The sequence below is a fragment of the Entelurus aequoreus genome, linkage group LG25 (assembly GCF_033978785.1).
Source record: "Entelurus aequoreus isolate RoL-2023_Sb linkage group LG25, RoL_Eaeq_v1.1, whole genome shotgun sequence".
NCBI classification, from domain to species: domain Eukaryota; kingdom Metazoa; phylum Chordata; class Actinopteri; order Syngnathiformes; family Syngnathidae; genus Entelurus; species Entelurus aequoreus.
Window position 1 is genome coordinate 21,541,234 of NC_084755.1, and position 22,261 is coordinate 21,563,494.

The 22,261-nt window shown below is 39.2% G+C and overlaps 1 protein-coding gene across 2 annotated transcripts in view; it reads left to right on the forward strand.

Moving 5' to 3' along the window:
- The window catches only part of LOC133642552 (chromo domain-containing protein cec-1-like), a 17,382-nt gene extending 984 nt beyond the window's left edge, over nt 1-16,398 (forward strand). The window contains exons 2-6 of one of the 2 annotated variants that reach the window (XM_062036813.1): nt 2,535-2,578; nt 2,700-2,765; nt 2,845-2,911; nt 14,892-15,153; nt 15,223-16,392. In XM_062036813.1, the coding sequence (XP_061892797.1) occupies nt 2,535-2,578; nt 2,700-2,765; nt 2,845-2,911; nt 14,892-15,153; nt 15,223-15,605 (822 nt within the window). In that variant the 3' untranslated portion in view covers nt 15,606-16,392. Of the gene's footprint in view, nt 1-2,534; nt 2,579-2,699; nt 2,766-2,844; nt 2,912-8,009; nt 11,011-14,891; nt 15,154-15,222 lie in introns of those variants that run through there. The other variant, XM_062036814.1, reaches the window with a different exon arrangement.
- The last annotated feature ends 5,863 nt before the right edge of the window (nt 16,399-22,261 follow it).

Sequence of the window (22,261 nt, forward strand, 5' to 3'; positions counted from 1 at the left end):
TATAACGTTTGTGTGTATGTATATATATATATATATATATATATATATATATATATATATATATATATATATATATATATATATATATATATATATATAGATGTGTGTGTGTGTGTATATGTATTATATATACATATGTATATATATCTGTGTGTGTGTGTATATATACACACACAGATATATATACATATGTATATATAATACATATATCATATATATACACACACACACACATCTATATATATATACACATATGCATCATATATGTATTATATATACCTATGTGTATATATATCATACATATATTATATATCATATCTATCTATCTATGTAGAGAGCTATATATATGTATATATATCATATATGTATTATATAACATGTGTGTGTGTGTATATATCGTATTATATATCTATGTAGAGAGCTGTATATATATCTATTTATAGATATACAAATATCTATATATAGATATAGCCATATGTATATAATCTATATGTGTAAATATAGATATCTATCATATATATCTCTGATTTTTATCTGATATATGTAAATATCTATGGCTATATATGTACATATATCAATATCTGATGTATAAATCTGTCATACATATTTATATTTGTAATGTATAGATATACATGTATGATATATTTGTATATAAACATATATTAATGTGTATTTATAAATGTGTATAGATATATATGTGTATGTGTTTATATATATATATATATATATATATATATATATATATATATATATATATATATATATATATATATATATATATGCGCATGTATGTGTGTATATTAATACATATGTTTGTATATATGTATACACTTGTGTGTATGTATGTATATATGGAAGTGTGTGTATAATTGTATATATGGAAGTGTATATATGGAAGTGTGTGTATATGTGTGTGTATGTATGTATACTTAAGTATATAGATATATAAAAGCTAAAATATGTTATTAAACAATAATACAGTTGCTTGAATCAAATTAAGACTACTGATAGGGGGTGTCGCCCTATCAAATGCAAAATGGTTTGTTTCTCCTGGATAGCGAAAAACTTAACTTTGAGCGCTTATCTCATAACGCCATCAAATCTCACCTTTTAAGCATTCACACACCAGCAGCAGCCTTTTTGGTATAAGGAAAAAGGTAAGAATATTATAATTCTACCTGTGGGTAACATATAGAAGAAAGTTATGTACAAGTTTCACTTTTGCATCAGATTGCCTTTCACTGTGGTGTGTGAAAGACCTTCACTCTGTAGCAGCATTGGAGAAAGTTATGTACAAGTTTTACTTTAACTGTGATGCATTTAATGACCCTTTAATAAAGTTAGACATTTTAAAATATGACTATTTAAATTCATATTCTGGCCACTTTATATTTGTTAGCGCATTTTTGTAAAAAGAAAAAAAAACTTTTAAAAAACAAAATCCAGTTATTTTGGGCGTTATCAAGATATACTCTAGATATGGTAATCTCATATTTTAAAGTAAAAAACCAAGTTATACATGTGTTTTGAACATTAATGCAATAGTTTGTTTTGTAGTGCATGTCAACACACCGTGTGTTTGTGTGTGTGGGCGACATTGGGTTTAGGGTGGGATGGGGGACCTTTTGCTTAATCACTATCATTACCTGACCACACACAAAGCTAATGTGTGTATGGATGTAGTTTACGTTATTACTTGCCAACAGCCAGAATGCTGTAAAGTTAGCATTCTCTGTTGCAAACATCCATCCATCCAATTAATACCGCTTATGCTTCCCGGGTCGTGGGGAGCCTATCCCTGCTGCACTTGGACGGAAAGCAGGGTACACCCTGGACAAGTCGCCAACTCATCGCAGGGCCAAGACAAAAGACCCTTTAATTTAGATAAATATCATCCTATAACACCCAAATTGCGATTAGAATTTTTTCTGATTCTAAATTATTCATAATTTTTTTAAGTCTTACTTTTTTTTTTTTAATCGATTTTTGACAAATGTTAAATTATTAAGATTAATTATTGCCTTTTTTGTTTTGTGAATACATTTTTGGATTAAAAACAAACAACTATTATTGATGTTATAGTTATTGATACTGTTGCTTTTTTAAGTATTGTATTAGTTTCTTTCAAATGCTTCGTAAATGTATATCTTTATTGTAAAGCTGGTTTAGGGTTGGAGTTGCTGTATTTTACTTTATTAGATTAACTTTCTATGATTTTTGTAAATAAATGTTAAAACATTTTCTAAAATACGTTTTTAGGGCCAACACTGCGCATATTAGTTGTACGTCAGCAGCCAAGAGGAGCCTTTGTAACCGGTTGTGAAAATGCCTCATTATAATTTGTATTCCCAATAATATACTACAAGAATCGTGTTGAATCGATTCTGAATCGAATTGTCACCCCAAGAATCGAATCTTGAGGTGCCAAAAGATTCCCACCTCTCGTGTTTGGTTAGAGTTGGTGTTAGTATGATGGTGGAAGAAAGGGTCCAAAATCATCTAGAAATACAATATGTTTGTGTTCCTGTGTGCAGGGAAACGTGGAGTACCTTCTGAAGTGGCAGGGATGGCCGTCCAAGTGAGTCAGCATTGAGTCATCCAATGATTTCATTTCTTCTAATATACGCTTGTTGCCACCTTGGCCACCATGCGGATGATAATGGGCGGCTAGACTTACATTAACGTGTGTGTGTTGGTAGGTACAGCACTTGGGAGCCCGAAGAAAATATATTAGACCCTTGTTTGGTCCATATCTACGAGGAGAAGTGAGTATACACATTTTTTGATCATCTGTTGTTTTATCATTTACTCACACTGTTTACTTCTTGTCGCTTTCCATGGCAGTCAGGAGAAGATCCGGGCTCTGGCCTATCGCAAGAAAGGTCTCCGACCAAGAAGTCTCGTCTTGAGGGTAGAGTATATATAATCTTTATTCCTTTACAAATCAGTCATGCCAGCGCTCACGAGAGAAACAAGCCCCAAAAAAGCCCACAGGTAACCAACCTCATGTGTCCGCTTAATGGTACAGTGTATGTAAAGATATATATACACTGTACCATTAGGAAATAACCTCATTTTACGAAGCACAATTAAAAAAACAATACATTATTTAAATCACTTTTTTTTTTAAAAATACATGTATTTTAACTGCAATCAAAATAAAGAGCCTTATAGGTGAACACTCTTAAAGGCCTACTGAAACCCACTACTACCGACCACGCAGTCTGATAGTTTATATATCAATGATGAAATCTTAACATTGCAACACATGCCAATACGGCCGGGTTAACTTATAAAGTGCAATTTTAAATTTCCCGGCAAACTTCCGGTTCGAAACGTTTCGATATGATGACGTTTGCGCGTGACGTCAACGGTTGAAGCGGAAGTATTCGGAGCCCATTGAATCCAATACAAAAAGCTCTGTTTTCATCTCAAAATACCACAGTATTCTGGACATCTGTGTTGGTGAATCTTTTGCAATTTGTTTAATGAACAATGGAGACTGCAAAGAAGAAAGTTGTAGGTGGGATCGGTGTATTAGCGGCGGACTACAGCAACACAACCAGGAGGACTTTGAGGATAGCAGACGCGCTAGACGAATGACCTCACCTTGACTTCCACGGTCTCCGGGGCGGCAACCGCATCAGTGATCGGGTGAAGTCCTTCATCGTACCGTCGATCGCTGGAACGCAGGTGAGCACCGGTCGTGATGAGCAGATGAGAGCTGGCGTAGGTGCAGAGCTAATGTTTTTAGTATAGCTCTGTCGAGGTTCCGTAGCTAAGTTAGCTTCAATGGCGTCGTTAGCAACAGCATTGCTAAGCTCCGCCAAGCTGGAAAGCATTAACCGTGTAGTTACATGTCCAGAGTTTGGTACTATTGTTGATCTTCTGGCTATCCTTCCAGTCAGGGACTTATTTGTTTTGTTTTCTATATGCAGTAAAGCCTGATGCTATCACGTTAGCTCAGTAGCTAAAGAGCTTCGCCGATGTATTGTCGTGGAGATAAAAGTCACTGTGAATGTCCATTTCACGTTCTCGACTCTCATTTTCAAGAGGATATAGTATCCGAGGTGGTTTAAAATACAAATCCGTGATCCACAATAGAAAAAGGAGAGAGTGTGGAATCCAATGAGCCAGCTTGTACCTAAGTTACGGTCAGAGCGAAAAAAGATACGTTCTGCACTGCACGCTAGTCCTTCACTTTCGCATTCCTCATCCACGAATCTTTCATCCGCGCTCAAATTAATGGGGTAATCGTCGCTTTCTCGGTCCGAATCTCTCTCGCTGCTGGTGTAAACAATAGGAAAATGTGAGCAGTCCTTCCTCCGGTGTCGTCACGCTACTTCCGGTAGGGGCAAAGCTTTTTTTTATCAGAGACCAAAAATTGCGAACTTTATCGTCGTCGTTCTATACTAAATCCTTTCAGCAAAAATATGGCAATATCGCGAAATGATCAAGTATGACACATAGAATGGATCTGCTATCCCCGTTTAAATAAAAAAATATCATTTCAGTAGGCCTTTAAACTGGAGACTGTTGAGGGAGAAACTAACTTTGGATAATGACACACACACACACACACACACACACACACACACACACACACACACACACACACACACACACACACTTGCGGCTCATTAACCAACAGTGTTGGGTTAGTTACTGAAAACCAGTAACTAGTTACAGTTACTTTATTTCAAAAGTAACTCAGTTACTAACTCAGTTACATACACCAAAAAGTAATGCGTTAATGTGAAAAGTAACTATTTAGTTATTTTTATTTTTTTAAAGCCCCCTTTAATGCTCTTTTAGCCTTCATTTCAGTACTGTTATTGCACTGGAGAATAATACAATCTGTTGATCAACTTGACATGCATTTGCATCACTGAACTTTCATAAGCAATGTGGTCTACATACAACACACAAAGACAAAGATATGTTTCAAAGGGCCAATTTATTTCAGGCCAGAACAAATTGACAAAACTATTTTAAATAGCTGCAACATAACATACATAAGTAACAAACCGCATAATAACAACATAGCTTTAAAGCTGGCTTCACCCAAGAAAGGCACACATGACATACACAAAACCTAACCAGGCGTTTTTTCTCTCAAGGAATTCGGAAATAAAATCATGTCTTTAGGAGATCAACACTGTACTGAAGCCCAGAACACTCTACGCATTTCCCCAGTTTTAGTAGAGATAAGGAAAGATTGGCCTGGCCCACTAGGATCCCTCTTTATGTTTGTGAACTTTATAGTCTATACATTTAGAGTGATGTGATAATCAAACACTCTAGAAGTCTAGAATGAAAGAGTATATAAGAGAATTGACAGTGTTTACCTTCAGTGCTGAATGATGAGCAAAGGCAGAGTTTGGAGTGTCTTCTTTAGCTCGCTTTCCATGTTTATGTACTCACTGTCCACTGTGTCCAGCTGCCTGAATGCGGGTGACTCCACTGTAGAAGTAGCCTGCATGTCTTCTAGTACATACGCTGCAATGTCTCTATCAATGTTGTCCTGGCTAGCAGTCCCTTCGTTAAAATCCAGCCGCTGTTGGAGGTGAAGGTGACGTGTGTCTCTCTTTACTAGCTTTGTCGAAGCATGTTGCTTTTGTAGCTGTTTCAGCAGATTTGAATTGCTGTTTTGGGCAGTAGATAGGATCTTTGATCCAAGACACAACTTACATTTAACTAAAATGTTCTTTACTTTATGCTCAACAAAAGAAAAGTTGTGAGAATATCTCCATGTTAATAAACTCGGCTTCTGGCTCCGCCATGATGTTTTGTTAGTAAACAGACATTTTTGTTAATGTTTACACACATTAAAGGAATAATTCCCTGGACACAGGGGGACTTTAAGGGCAAAAAACCAAAGGGTTTACAGGAGTAGTAGTTTGTTTGTGTTTAGTTATTGTGTACAATTGACTTTGTTTTGATGTGATAAAGTTAAACTGTTGTTAATATTGTAAACTGTCAATAGTACTCACCATAAATATATTGAAAAATGCACAGTTACTACAAGTAAGCGGTACTGGTATGGGAACATCCCTCATGAATATAATATTGGGGTAGCATCTGCAGTCTAGAAAGAGAATGGTACCAGAGGTGAGTGGCGACATAAATGACAGAAGCCAGAGAGGAGAGGCAGGATCTGAGCAGGGTTGCTTGAGCACGTGCACGCAGAGGGCTTGGATTATTGGATGAGGTCGGCAATTTCTCCCAGATCAGAGCGGTCATAAAAGCTGGCAGTGTCAAAGAGGTTCAAGCAGAGGATTTGAATCTAGTTTTAGAGAGTTACAAGTAAACACATGAAGCAGTCTCAGTGTTCCATTTATTTGATCTGATTATTCATAATTAGCTTAGATAATTGTCTTAAGGCTTTTGTGGATTTCTCAATGCATGGTTATATATATATTTTTTTTAATAATTGCTCAAAATGACAACTTTTTGCCTCAATTATGTGCATTTCAGGGATAAACCAGGTAGGAAATAAATGTTTTTCTTCTGGCAAGAAGAAAAACATTTTTTTCAATGATTAGTCAGTCCATTATTGTAGTGTTCAACCAGCGTGTGTGTGTGGCCCTAAACAATATTCATTTTGTGGCCCCATTTCAATCTTTTATCACTTGTATAGTAACACGCTAGGGGCTATAGGGCTGACTGCAGCCTAGTGATACTGTAATAGTCATCCCTCACCACATTTCAAAGTTTGAAAAGGTGAGTATGTGGGTGTTATATCATGTCTAGAGGGCTTTCTTAATGTGAAAAACCCTATTTCCGAACCAATTTTGATGCTCTAGCTATGACAATATTTCATTTATCTTTCTTTCTTTCATGTTTATTTCAAATATTTAGACAAAACAAAAACAAACAAATTTTGCAAAACACAACAAAAAAGCCATTCAAGAATGAATAACAAAAACAATAATAATAGTAATAATAAAAATCATCGATAATACCTACTTCGCCAACATTTGTTTACCCTTGCCAGATCCAGGAGCAATTAGCAGCAATAAACAACGTTTTACTGTATTACTCTTGGTGACCAGACATAGATTTGGCTATGATAGCCTGAGTGTGTATACTATAGAAAGCACAACCAACAAAAATGCAGTACAAGTATGTTTATAATTAGATATTATTTCATAATGTTTTATCATTTTACAGGATATTAAATATTTTTACTATATATAATCATGTATGGACAAAAGACTACATTGACGACTACAATTCAGTTCAAGCCAATATTCAATAGTTATGTGTTTATATTCCAGATAATATCTAGAGTTTATTTGGAAAGGTAAAAAAAAAAGTTGATAAGTCCAAAGGGGAAAGTGTTGGATATCTTCTACCGCAGTGACACCAGTTCAAAACTGCTATGCCGCTTTTGTATTAATTGAAAAAATTAAACAAAACCCTTCATCCATCCATTTTCTACCGCTTGTCCCTTTTGGGGTGTAAACAAAACCATAAATTGGCAAAAACTTTGAAAATACAAAACATTATATATTTAGGGAAAGTGTTAGAGGCCTACTGAAACCCACTACTACCGACCACGCAGTCTGATAGTTTATATATCAATGATGAAATCTTAACATTGCAACACATGCCAATACGGCCGGGTTAACTTATAAAGTGCAATTTTAAATTTCCTGCAAAACTTCCGGTTGAAAACGTCTATGTATGATGACGTTTGCGCGTGATGTCGATGGTTGAAACGGAAGTATTCGGACACATTGTATCCAATACAAACAGCTCTGTTTTCATCGCAAAATTCCACAGTATTCTGGACATCTGTGTTGGTGAATCTTTTGCAATTTGTTTAATGGACAATGGAGACTGCAAAGAAGAAAACTGTAGGTGGGATCGGTGTATTAGCGGCTGGCTGCAGCAACACAACCAGGAGGACTTTGACTTGGATAGCAGACACGCTAGCCGCCGACCGCATCGATGATCGGGTGAAGTCTTTCGTCGCGCCGTCGATCGCTGGAACGCTGGTGAGCACGGGTGTTGATGAGCAGATGAGGGCTGGCGTGGGTGGAGCGCTAATGTTTTTATCATAGCTCTGACGAGGTCCCGTAGCTAAGTTAGCTTCAGTGGCGTCGTTAGCAACTGCATTGCTAGGCTTCGACAGGCGGCACAGCATTAACCGTGTGGTTACAGGTCCAGTGTTTGTTTCGGTGTCTCCTGATAGTAGTATTGTTGATTTTCTGTCTATCCTTCCAGTCACGGGCTTATTTCTTTTGTTTCTATATGCATTTAAGCACGATGCTATCACGTTAGCTCCGTAGCTAAAGTGCTTCGCCGATGTATTGTCGTGGAGATAAGTCACTGTGAATGTCCATTTCGCGTTCTCGACTCATTTTCAAGAGGATATAGTATCCGAGGTGGTTTAAAATACAAATCCGTGATCCGCAATAGAAAAAGGAGAAAGTGTGGAATCCAATGAGCCCTTTTACCTAAATTACGGTAAGAGCGAAAAAAGATACGTCCTGCACTGCACTGTAGTCCTTCACTCTCACGTTCCTCATCCATGAATCTTTCATCCTCGCTCAAATTAATGGGGTAATCGTCGCTTTCTCGGTCCGAATTGCTCTCGCTGCTGGTGTAAACAATGGGGAAATGTGAGGAGCCTTTCAACCTGCGACGTCACGCTACTTCCGGTACAGGCAAGGCTTATTTTATCAGCGACCAAAAGTTGCGAACTTTATCGTCTATGTTCTCTACTAAATCCTTTCAGCAAAAATATGGCAATATCACGAAATGATCAAGTATGCCACATAGAATGGATCTGCTATCCCCGTTTAAATAAAAAAAATCATTTCCTTTAGGCTACAATATAAACTTAAATAGTACTTTAGTTTTAGAACTACAGCTGTGAATCTGTCACGATTCTGGCGTTCGAAACTATGCTAAATTAGCAATGATCTCTATGGGCTTTTGAATGGACACATCCGCAATGCTGCCAAACCCAACTCAAATGATTGAAAAGGACATGTTGACTCACCGCTGAATGGAAGTCTAGTAGAGACAAAGTACAATTTCATCCATTTACCATGAATTGATTTACGTGGACCCCGACTTAAACAAGTTCAAAAACTTATTCGGGTGTTACCATTTAGTGGTCAATTGTACAGAATATGTACTGAACTGTGCAATCTACTAATAAAAGTCTCAATCAATCAATCAATCCATGAAGAAGTTCAGTCCATCAAAGTAGAACAAACACCTCAAATGAGATGAGACCTGATTGCAGAGATTGACAGGGTGGTGTTGAATAAAAGGGGGAAGTTATAATGCATGTAGTTCACCAGCTGATCAAGTCCAGAATATGCTCTTTTCGTGTGCAGTGTTGGGTTAGTTACTGAAAACCAGTAACTAGTTACAGTTACTAGTTACTTTATTTCAAAAGTAACTCCGTTACTAACTCAGTTACTTACACCAAAAAGTAATGCGTTACTGTGAAAAGTAACTATTAGTTATTTATTTTTTTCTCCTTTTTTTTTATTAAGGCCCTTTTAGCCTTCATTTCAGTACTGTTATTGCACTGGAGAATAATACAATCTGTTGATCAACTTGACATGCATTTGCATCACTGAACTCAGAAAGCAATGTGGTCTACATACAACACACAAACAATGTGGTCTACATACAACACACAAACAATGTGGTCTACATACAACACACAAACAATGTGGTCTACATACAACACACAAACAATGTGGTCTACATACAACACACAAATAATGTGCTCTACATACAACACACAAAGACAAAGATATGTTTCAAAGGGCCAATTTATTTCAGGCCAGAACAAATTGACAAAACTATTTTAAATAGCTGCAACATAATGGCACTTTAACTTTAAGTAGAAAGGATCTTTGATCCAAGACACAACTTACATTTAACTAAAATATTATTTTCTTTGTGCTCTACAAAAGAAAAGTATTGAGAATGTCTCCATGTTAAGAAACTCGACTTCTGGCTTCACCATGATGTCTTGTTATGAGAGTAGCGTGTGTGTGTGTATGTGTGTGTGGCCCTTTAAGATATGACAGCATGTAAAGGTGAGTGACGTCAGTGAGTGAGTGGGCGAGAGAGGTGAGGGACCGGCGACAGTGAGTGCATGCAGGTGCTCTAGCTTGGTGGATGGCTGCGTCCAATAAAGTCACAAAGTTGCAACAAACCGCCGGCCTCGTCATTCACCCTCAGCTGTAAAGACCCACTTCCGGGTAAAGTGAAGGTTGTTAGCCCCGAAGTACATAGGCCCTGGGGGAACGTCTCCCCTGCGCCCCTCAACTACGCTCTGGGAGCACCCACCCCCACCCCCCACACAAAGCACGCCTCTTCTCTGCACGCCTCTTCTTTTCCTTGTGACACAGAAGGACGACACCGCAGCGCTGCAATAAAACACACTAAGATCGTCTGTTTCTAGCCGATACTACATAAAAAATAACGTAAAACAACACAGTAACGCATTATGTAGTAACGGTAACTGAGTTACTGAATATAAAAAAATAACGCGTTAGATTACTAGTTACCGCCGAAACTAACGGCGTTACAAGTAACGCGTTAGTCCCAACACTGTCGTGTGTTGGAAATGGTTGTATGGATTGAAAGTAGAACTGTCCAAACATGAGGACAAGTCTTTGTTCAGAGGTGCTAGACAAAGTTGGAGCAGGCAGACTAAACTCAGAACCTGACAAAACATTTAGAAGCCAGGAACTAAGGTTGTGCAACATAAATCATGAATTTGGCCAGCGATACATTTACAGGGTGATTCAAAAAAGAATACGCCAAAATTATCACTCGATATTTCAAAAATGAAAAATAGAAAACCTCGCTTGAACACGTGTTGTACATAACTGAGTATTTATTTCCTGCTTTACAAGTGCTCAATATGGCCACCACCGGCAGCACGGACATCAAGACAAGATGAGAATTCCTCCCAAACGCACCCCAGGATGTTGTGATCCACTTCTGCTGTTATTCGCCATTTTGAGGGTAAATAAACATGTGGTTTTCCTACAATTGAACGGCGCCGAAAGGATTACATGACCACAACTTTGAAATTGAAACACAATAAAACTTTGATAACTCCTGTATTAAATGACCATTGATTGAGTCTATTACAATGCTTTAGAACTGAACAAATGTGTGATGATTTTGGCGTATTCTTTTTGAACCACCCTGTATATTAATACTATTGTTATATGGTAATAATGCATGTTAACACAATCTAGCTGTGTCCTGCAAATTTGACAGCAACGTGGTGTCCTCGCTAGCTAACTACTAAACTACTAAGTCCCTCCACTGTGCAAAGCCGCTTCTAATTTACAAATCCTCACCGACATGACGGCCAATAAACTGTTTCTTACAAATAACATTATCACTGGAGGATAAGGAATAGCTAAACATGCTACACTAAGAGGATACAAGAAACCATGCTAACCACTAGCTAGAGCTTTTGAATATAACGCTCCCAGTTGGTGGGAGCTGTAGAGTGAAAAGGTGCTGGACGACTCTGGGTCAGTCTGTGTTCTCAGTGAAGGCCTCACATCTGTGGAACTCTTTGCCACTGGAGTTAAAGTCACAGTCGAACATTAAACTTTTCTCCACCAAACTGAAAAAGTGGCTTAAGGAAAATCAGAAGTGTGAGCACTAGAAGTGGATGTAGTATGGACAAATGGGGCCAATTATTTTTAATGTATCTTTATTTTGTACTTGTCTTAATCCTTTTGTATGTGTTTTTCACTTTTCTCAACTTTTCTTTAAAAGCCTAACCAGGGACGAGGATTGCAAATTAGCCTGTGGCTAGAAGTCTCATGTACAAACCCCAAAACCATTGAAGTTGGCACGTTGTGTAAATCCTGAATAAAAACAAAATACAAAGATTTGCAAATCCTTTTCAACCTATATTCAATTGAAGAGACTGCAAAGACAAGATTCTTAACCTTCAAACTGTAAAACTATTTTTTGCAAATATGAGCTCATTTGGAATTTGATGCCTGCAACATGTTTCAAAAAAGCTGGCACAAGTGGCAAAAAAGACTAAGAAAGTTGAGGAATGCTCATCAAACACTTATTGTGAATAGGCTGATTGGGTATAAAAGCAGCTTCTATAGAATGCTCAGTCATTCACAAACAAGGATGGGGCGAGGGTCACCACTTTGTCAACAAATGCGTGAGCAAATTGTTCCAACAGTTTAAGAACAACATTTCTCAACCAGCTATTGCAAGGAATTTAAGGATTTCACCATCTACGGTCCGTAATATCATCAAAAGGTTCAGAGAATATGGAGAAATCACTGCACGTAAGCGGTACTGCATACTTCGATTCCTCAGGCGGTACTGCATCAAAAACCGACATCAGTTTGTAAAGGATATCACCACATGGGCTCAGGAACACTTCAGTAAACCACTGTCAGTAACTACAGTTCATCGCTACATCTGTAAGTGTAAGTTAAAACTCTACTATGCAAAGTGAAAGACATTTGTCAACAACACCCAGAAACGCCGCCGGCTTCGCTGGGCACAACCTCATCTAAGATGAGCAAAGTGGAAAAGTGTTCTTTGGTCTGATGAGTCCACATTTCAAATTGTTTTTTGGAAACTGTGGACGTCGTGTCCTCTGGACCAAAGAGGGAAAGAACCATCCAGACTGTTATAGGCGCAAAGTTCAAAAACAAGCATCTGTGATGGTATGGGGGTGTATTAGTGCCCAAGGCATGGGTAACTTACACATCTGTGAAGGCACCATTAATGCTGAAAGGTACATACGGGTTTTGGACGAACATATGTTGCCATCCAAGCAAGGTCTTTTTCATGGACGCCCCTGCTTATTTCAGCAAGACAATGCCAAGCCACGTGTTACATCAACGTGGCTTCATAGTAAAAGAGTGCGGGTACTAGACTGGCCTGCCTGTAGTCCAGACCTGTCTCCCATTGAAAATGTGTGGCGCATTATGAAGCCTAGAATACAACAATGGAGACCCCGGACTGTTGAACAACTTAAGCTGTACATCAAGCAAGAATGGGAAAGAATTCCACCTGAAAAGCTTCAAAAATTGGTCTCAGTTCCAAAAGGTTTACTGAGTGTTGTTCAAAGGAAAGGCCATGTAACCCAGTGGTAAAAATGCCCCTGTGCCAACTTTTTTGCCAATCAGTGGCCACCATACTGTGTATAGCCTGATCTGATTGGTTTGGTCCCTTATAGTGGCCAACATTACTGTAGTATGGATATTTGTAGTTTATTCAGCCATTGTAATGCTTGAAAATGCCTATTTTATTTGCAGATGTTCTTTTGTTTTTGTTGTCGTCTCTCTGTTTTATCCCCCATCTTGTCCCCACTATTCCTCTGCGTCTATTTCTTCTTCTTTCTATCCCTTCCTGCGCCAAACATTAAATACATTTGATTTGATAAAGTCAAATACAAACAAGGCAACAAGAGAAGTATTCCACACTTCTCTTTTGTAAAGCAATTCTGTACAGCAGGTATGATCACCTACATCACAGGTGTCAAACTCAAGGCCCAGAGGCCACATCTGGCCCAAAACATTTTATCTGGCCTGCAAACACCTGGAAATGATGTGTCAAAGTACTTAATATTTTCTCACTAAATGTAATAAATTTTTTTCATTTTGACAGAAAAAATATATGTACTGCTTGAAATTGCATGACTTTTAAACTTTAATAGTATCCAATATTGCAACAAATATTACAGTATATTATACTTTCCAAACATGTTTGTCTGAATAAAAATACTTAACTTTACAGCAAACTACCCATCAAGTTAATAAAAATTACAATACATTTCACGTTCTTTAAAACATTACTGTAAATTGAAAAAAACTTCTGTTTTTTGCGTTAAAATGAGCTGCCAGTTTTTGGCTTTAAAATCTACGGTTGTTTTTTTTAACGGTGTATTACTGTAAATGGAAAGACGGTACATTTGTTTTTACAGTAGAAAAACTGGCAGCTAAGTTGCCAAAATAAAAAAGGAACTTGTACTGTTTTTCCATTAACAATATGTTGTAAAAAAAACAAAAATAAAAAAGGAACTTGTACTGTTTTTCCATTAACAATATAATGTTGTAAAAAAACAAAAATAAAAAAGGAACTTGTACTTTTTTTCCATTAACAATATAATGTAAAAAAAACAAAAATAAAAAAGGAACTTGTACTTTTTTTCCATTAACAATATAATGTTGTAAAAAACCATGTAAATTTAACACTAAAATTCTGGCAATTAAGCTGCCAGCTTTTTTCCGTTTTTATATTTACCGTGAAATGTAAGAAATTTAAAAAAAACAACTAGTATTTTACAGTAACATTTAGTAAATGTAAAGTTTTTACTGTAAAATCAACAGTCTACTTAAAACAATTTATATAATTAATAATGAAATCCAGAGGCAAATTCATACATTATTGGCTGTTACAAGCGACCCTCTGGTGGCAGCCATAACTGCGATGTGGCCCTTAATGGAAAACCAGTTTGACATCCCTGATCTACATCAACAATAGGATGTGCCTGAGTGGCTGGACAGGACATGCTATAAAATTTTAAAAAGCTTAATTTAGGTGTTGTATAATATGCTTAAATAAAACAAAAAATCAGCAATGGGGCGATTGTGTAGACAAAGTCTTTTGGCGACATCACTTATTCTACAGTAAGTGCCTTTCAAAAGCACTCAAAGGCAGCTCAGTTTTACATTACAAAAAGCGACAGAAGTTGTTCATTAGGGGTTTTGAACATATACTGCTCCACTTTTTGCACATGTGTCATGGCCAATTAAGAACCCAGAGAGAAATTGCAGTCCTATTTAATTAGATCCATTTAGAGAGCGGAGGTGTACCTGATGTCTCTTTTCTGGTTGTCCTTTTAGAACCTCTTCGCCATGGACCTACGCAGTGCCCACAAGGCTCCGGACAAACCTCCGCCTCGGCTGCGCCTCTCCCTCACCCGCGCCATGAGCACGGACGTGGACAGCGGCGAGCGTGGAAGCCAGTACTGTCGCTCGGCGAGGAGAAGGAGGAGCAAGCATCGGGTGTCCAAGCGGATGTCCGTCGCAAAGAAGACGGCGGACTGGGAAGACACGAGCGAAGAAGAGAAGCATGAGTTGGTGGGATGTGAAGACAGCTTGTATGGTTAGTTTGGACAGGAAGCGTGACCTCTGACCTGTCTGTGGTTTTAAACGTCTCTTTACCCTTTGGAAGGTCAGTCCGAGTGCAGCTCGCTGCCCGCTTTGGAGCGACAGGATTTGGAGATTGAGGCGATGGAGGAGAGCGCCGACATGTGCGACCAATCAAACGACGAGGTCTCAAGGCTGGAGGAAGGAGCAGGAGACACGGTTGTGCCAGGCAGGGACACGGGTGAGGAGGGGGCGGAGTCACGGCCGGAGAGTCCGTGCTCGGCGATGGCAAGCGGTGAGATGGCGGGTGATAATCATTGCGTTACCATGACGACGGAAGGTGACCCGACTCCTCCGGGTGCAGCGGAGCACCTTAGGAAGGTGACCGAGACAAAAGTGACCATCAAGTCGCTGACGGTGACGTTCAAGGAGGCCGACGATGCCGAGGGCTTCTTTAAAGGCGGTTAGGAAGAAGACACAGCTGGTCGGTAACAATAATCTGACTTGCCACTCATTTTGTAAAACGTGTAAAAAGTCATGTTTATGATGAGACTCTCTTCCTGCTGAGAAGACATTATTGCCTTTGACTCCAAAAAAGGTCATTTTTATTATTTATGAGGCAACTGGAGGGCGAAGGAAAATGTGTAAAAGTTAAGTTTGTGAGGCAGCAATCAAACACACTACTTCTTCCATGCAGCTACTTTTTACTCACTCGTCCTCAGTGCTTTCCAGCAAGTCACCATCACTCCAATACTGTTATCTTCTCGCCGGCCTCTTTCCAGCGGCCCGCTTTTTCCTACAAATACCTTTTTTGTGAAGACAAGTTTATTTCTGTCTCACCAGAAATAAAACAAAGAAGTAATGACTGCTGCTGCTCAGATGACGTTCTTGCATTTAAAGGAAGGAGGATGCGCACAAAAAAGGAGCAATGTTGTGTTTGCTGTCTGTTTTAAGTACTATAAATGCTACTTGGTTCTATTTTTGTACTACCAGTTGATAGTCCACTCTTTACACTGCTAAAAAGAGGAGATCTCATTTTGCACTGCTGCTGTTTATGCTTTGTAGATTAATGTACACCAAGCCAGAGTACATTAGATCAGACATAGTGAGCCTTTATTTATTGCATGTTAAATGTATAAGCTGAAATAACTTGTGTGTCTGAATCATGTCTTCTCTTGGAAATGAACCTTTATTTCGACAGCATTTCCAATAAATATGTACTCAAGTAACTTTGTTTAATAAAAGTTGTTTTATGTACAACCTTTAACCTTTGTTAGTACATTTTTTTTATTAAATGAATATCTAAATAAAAATGTTTAGTTGAATAAAATGAGCAGCACAGTGGAACAGGGGTTAGTGCATGTGCCTCACAATACGAAGGTCCTGAGTTCAATCCCGGGCTCGGGATCTTTCTGTGTGGAGTTTGCATGTTCTACCCGTGACTGCGTGGGTTCACACCGGGTACTCCGGCTTCCTCCCACCGCCAAAAACATGCACCTGGGGATACGTTGATTGGCAACACTAAATTGGCCCTTGTGTGTGAATGTGAGTGTGAATGTTGTCTATCTGTGTTGGCCCTGCAATGAGGTGGCGACTTGTCCAGGGTGTACCCCGCCTTCCGCCCGAATGCAGCTGAGATAGGCTCCAGCACCCCCCGCAACCCCAAAAGGGACAAGCGGTAGAAAATGGATGGATGGATGGATGGATGAATAAAATGACCTAAATGTAACAAGTTGAAAAACGTATTCGGGTGTTACCATTTAGTGGTCAATTGTACGGAATATGTACTTCACTGTGCAATCTACTAATAAAAGTTTCAATCAATCAATCAAACCTAATTCACATAATTGTAACTAAAAAATGTACAATAAAACAAATATTACTAAAATCCGTATTCATTATATTAAGCTAATGACATTAAATTATCTAAAATTAATTTAAAATTTAGATAACTTTTGAATAATTTTAATTTAATGAAAAAAAAAAAAAAAAGTCAATCCCAAGTAGCTTTATGTAAAAAAAACAACTATTTAAAAAAATATATAAAATTTGAGTTAATTCAAATAATTCTGAACATTATAATAAATGTAAATACATTTGACCGTGATATTGTCAGTAATATTCATGTATATCTAATCCTCAGGGAAAATTTGATTTGAATTACCTTCAAAACCAAAGAGGACAATTTTTTAAAGGGTGAAAAAACATTTAGGATTTTTTTGTAATACTTTTTTTGCTCAAATTTCTCAAACTTCAACCCTAAACTACTATCAAACATGTATTTTTTTTTGTAATCAGATGTCAAAGGTTTAATCAGTAAAATAGCATGAATTTGCATAACACAAGTTAATTTCTAACTTTTGCATCATTTGATCAAAAGGCCTTCAAAGGGTTAAAATAAAAATAAAACAATTTTTGTTTAGGGCTGAAGTTGATTGAGAAACTTGAGCCAAAAAAGTAAGACAAATATGAAATCCAAAATGTTTTATCCCCTTTGAAAAGTATACAGTATTTCTTGTTTGGCTTTGGGGTACTGCCCAATAACTGCCAGTGTATTGTACACCTACTGAATTGGACATTGAATTATAAAAATGCAACATGAAAAAAACCCTCTTGGGAAAAATCATGTCTAATGGAGTAACAACTAAAATTATAGCTAAGAAATGTTTTCTTGGAAAGGACACAAAAGTTAGTTAAATTCCAGGAGCATATAAACAATTTCATGTAAGGAGTAACTATCCCATAAACAGTATTTATTTAAAAATTATATATTTTTTGTGTGTCAATCCAAAATACAGACTATGATAGGGACAAACTGTAGAAAATGGATGGATGGATGAAAATGGTTCTATAATAAATACAGTAGATGGTTTCATTTATTCATGTCTTTACATGAATGTGTTTAGAAAATATTAGTGCAAATGACTATAGAGTAAATGATATTTGACTTCATGTCCTCTTAAGAGTCAATGATACTAATTTATCAACAAGTGGCAGACAGCAGGCGACAGTGGATTTAAATGACAGGATTAAGGGATTAACACTTAAAACATGTCAAGTACAAGGTTAGTGTTGTACGTTTGCTTTTGGATCCCTTCAGTATTCACAGTCAAAGGTCATTCTTAACCGCCTTGATTTGCTGTACATCATTTTTTGATGAAAATGAATAGTATTAGTATGTTTGTGTTAATTCCCACTAAACAGGATGTGAGACGTGCGGCCAGACGCCGAGATGAGCGGTCGCACCCTCGTTCGCTCCCGATCGGGAATCCAAACAACTGCTCGGATTATCCCACACTTCCTCCTTTTTCTACTGTGGATTACGGATTTATATTTTAAACCTCCTCGGATACTCTACCCTCTTGAAAATGAGAGTCGAGAACGCGAAATGGACATACACAGTGACTTTTATCTCCACGACAATATATCGGCGAAGCACCTTGGCTTCGGAGCTAACGTGTTAGCATCGTGCTTGTCTGCACATCGAGGCAGAAGAAACATGCCCCTGACTGGAAGGATAGACAGAAAGTCAATAATACTACTATTACTTCTACTATCAGGAGACACTGAACTCAACCCTGGACCTGCAACAACACGGTTAATGTTGTCCCGACTGGCGAAGACTAGCAATGCTACTGCTAGCGTCGCCATCGAAGCTAACTCGGCTACCGGCTCGTCTCAGCTCAAGCTCACCTGTGCTCCTGCGGTCGGCGGCTCGGCGGAGGACTTCGCCCCGTTCATCGACACGGTCGGAGGCTCGGCGGCGGCGGTGGAGGACGACCCAGTCATCAGAGAAGGCAACGACTCAGCGGCGGTGAACGACGCGGCGGCTGCGGTGGACGGCGACCCAGACATCGGTGATTGCGGGGAACTGCACGAGATGGCGGGGGTCCACGCGACCTCTCCCCGGTCCCGGTCGGCCGAGGACGCGCCATACACAGGATTTAGAGGCGCCTTTACACAAACATTTTCGTTATTCTCTTTCTCTTTGTCTTCAAAAAAGCCCGCCAAAAGGAAACCCAACCCATCCCCCAGCAACCCTACCTGGCCTCCTCCTCCCTCTCCCTCCCCTCCCCCTTTCTCTCCCTCCCCTCCCCCTTTCTCTCCCTCCCCCTTCACCTGGAGGACGATCAATATGCCTCTCTCTCCTCTCTCTCCTTGCTCTTCAACTGCAACAGCAATAATAACCAACAATTTTTCTGGTCAGTACCACAACACAGCGGACTCTGATGCTCTTTTTGGTTCCAGTGGACTACACATCATCCACCTTAATGTGAACAGCCTCTCTGGAGCCAAACTCGACCAAATCAGAGAAATGTTCCTCAACACGAAGGTAAAAATCTTGTGTTTCTCTGAAACCAAATTTGATCAAAGTATTTCTGATTCAGAGATAGAAATACAAAACTTTTCAGTTATCAGAAAGGATAGGAATAAACACGGTGGGGGCGTTTGTATGTATATTCACCAGGATATTAAATACATAACTCGCACTGATCTTAACCACAATAACCTGGAATCTGTGTGGGCGGAAATCAAATTTAAAAATGCTAAGCCGGTACTAATAGGGACTGTTTATAGACCCCCTAATCAGAGTGATTTCTATGGGGCTTTGGAAGAATGCTTGGCGGGGACAGACAACATGGAGAAAATTATAACTGGGGATCTGAACACAGATATTCAACGCAAAGATGCGCCTGTCTTCAGATCCTTCAGCAAGTTTTGTAATCTCCACGGTCTTTCCCAGCTAATAGCGCTACCCACAAGGGTGTGTGATTCCACCCAATCAACCATAGATCTCATTCTCACTTCAGACCGGCCTAAAATAAAAAATAGTGGGGTCATGATCTGTGGTCTTAGCGACCACTATCTAACCTTCTGCACCCGTAAAATAGCTAAACCTAAAGCCAATGGCCACATAACAGCCCAATCCAGATCCCTCAAAAAATACTCCAATGACAATTTCAATTTAAAATTAGATGAGTGGGACTGGTCCCCTGTGCTCGCGAGCAACCTGGTCGATGTCGCTTGGGATCGCTTCAAAACGGCGTTCCTAAAGATACTAAATGACATGGCTCCCGTGAAAACAGTCAGGATCAAAGCCCGCTCGGAACCATGGATGAATCCGGACCTATTAGCTGCCATAAAAGACAGAGACAGGAAATACTCTGAATACCAAAAATGTAAAACAGAAGTAGATAAACAACCCAATAATATCAACCTCAAATTACTCCTTTCAACTCTCAAAAAGCAATGCAATAAATTAAGAAATAAGTCAACCAACCTGACTAAATCCTTAAAAAAAAATTACATTAACGACAAAATAGAGGAAAACACGAATAAGCCACGTGAGCTCTGGAAAATTCTCAACAACCAGCTTCCTGGTTGCAGCCAGAAACTTAAAACAAGACTCACCAACATCAGCATCAAGGAGGGTGACTCCCTCATTACAGACAAAATGGAGGTAGCTAGCAGACTTAACGCCTTTTTCACCAGCATAGCTGCAACTCTTGTCAACAAGCTGTCCCACCACTCTGGTCGCTTTGGTGTAGAACACATTAAAGCCTTCTACAGAAAGCTAGGAGTATCCAACAATGATTTCAAATTAGAAATGGTCACAGCTGATGAGGTGTTTAAAAAATTGAGCGCGCTCCACCCTAACAAGGCCACCGGTCTTGATAATATTCCCTCCAGATTCCTCAGGGACTCTGCCTCCATCATTGCCCCGATCATCACGCACATAATAAACCTATCAATTACACAAGGCCAAGTACCAAAAGATTTTAAGATAGCAAGAGTAACTCCCCTCTTTAAAAAAGGAAGCAAATTGGAACCTGGCAACTACCGACCTGTTTCTATTCTCAGCTCCATTTCGAAAGTAATGGAGAAAATAGTTTATGAACAGGTCGATAGTTACCTTGCCACTAATAAACTCATGTACAAATTCCAATCCGGCTTCAGAACTAACCACTCCACTGACACATGCCTTCTCTATCTGACCGACCACATCAAACATGAGGTGGACGCGGGCAAATACTGCGGCATGGTCATGCTGGACCTTCAGAAGGCCTTTGACACCGTTAACCACGCTATACTGTTGGATAAGCTCAGAGCAATCGGATTTAACAAAACCTCTTGGAGCTGGATGCAGTCTTACTTGGAGGGGAGGGAGCAGGTGGTAGAGGTGAACGGCACCGTGTCCCCCCCCCTCTCGGTGAACTGTGGAGTCCCCCAAGGCAGTATATTGGGACCTTTACTGTTCCTAATATACATAAACGACATGTCATCGGCATGTGACTGTGAATTGTTTTTGTTTGCGGATGACTCTGCCCTGCTGGTATCCGGCAAGGACAAGTCACAGGTGGAGAAAATCCTCAGTGCTGAGCTCTGTAGAATTTGCACCTGGCTCGCTGACAACAAGCTATCCATCCACTTGGGTAAAACAGAATCCATCCTGTTTGGGTCCCACATCAAACTTAAGAGAGTCAATCACTTCACCATAAAAGTAGGTGACAGTGTCATCACCAGGAAAGATGAGGTCACCTACCTAGGTTCCATTCTAGAGGCTAACCTTTCCTGTGATAAAATGGCAACCAAGGTAATCAAAAAGGTTAACCAACGAACGAGATTTCTCTACAGAATTTCCTCTCTGGTCAACAAAAGCACCTTGAGGATTCTGGCGGGAACTCTCGTTCAACCCTTTTTCGATTACGCATGCACCTCCTGGTACCCTAGCACCTCCAAAACCCTCAAATCTAAACTCCAAACATCTCAGAACAAGCTAGTCAGGTTACTTCTAGACCTCCACCCCAGATCCCACCTCACTCCTACCCACTTCTCTAAAGTGGGCTGGCTCAAGGTGGAGGACAGAGTTAAACAACTTGCACTGAGCCTAGTCTATAAAATCCGCTACACCTCCCTGATACCGAAGTACATGTCAAACTACTTCCTTAACGTAAATGACCGCCATAACCACAACACCAGGGGGTGCTCCACTAACCACGTTAAACCCAGATTCCGAACTAACAAAGGTCTTAACTCATTCTCTTTCTATGCCACATCAATGTGGAATGCGCTCCCAACAGGTATAAAAGAAAGGGCATCTCTATCCTCCTTCAAAACCGCTA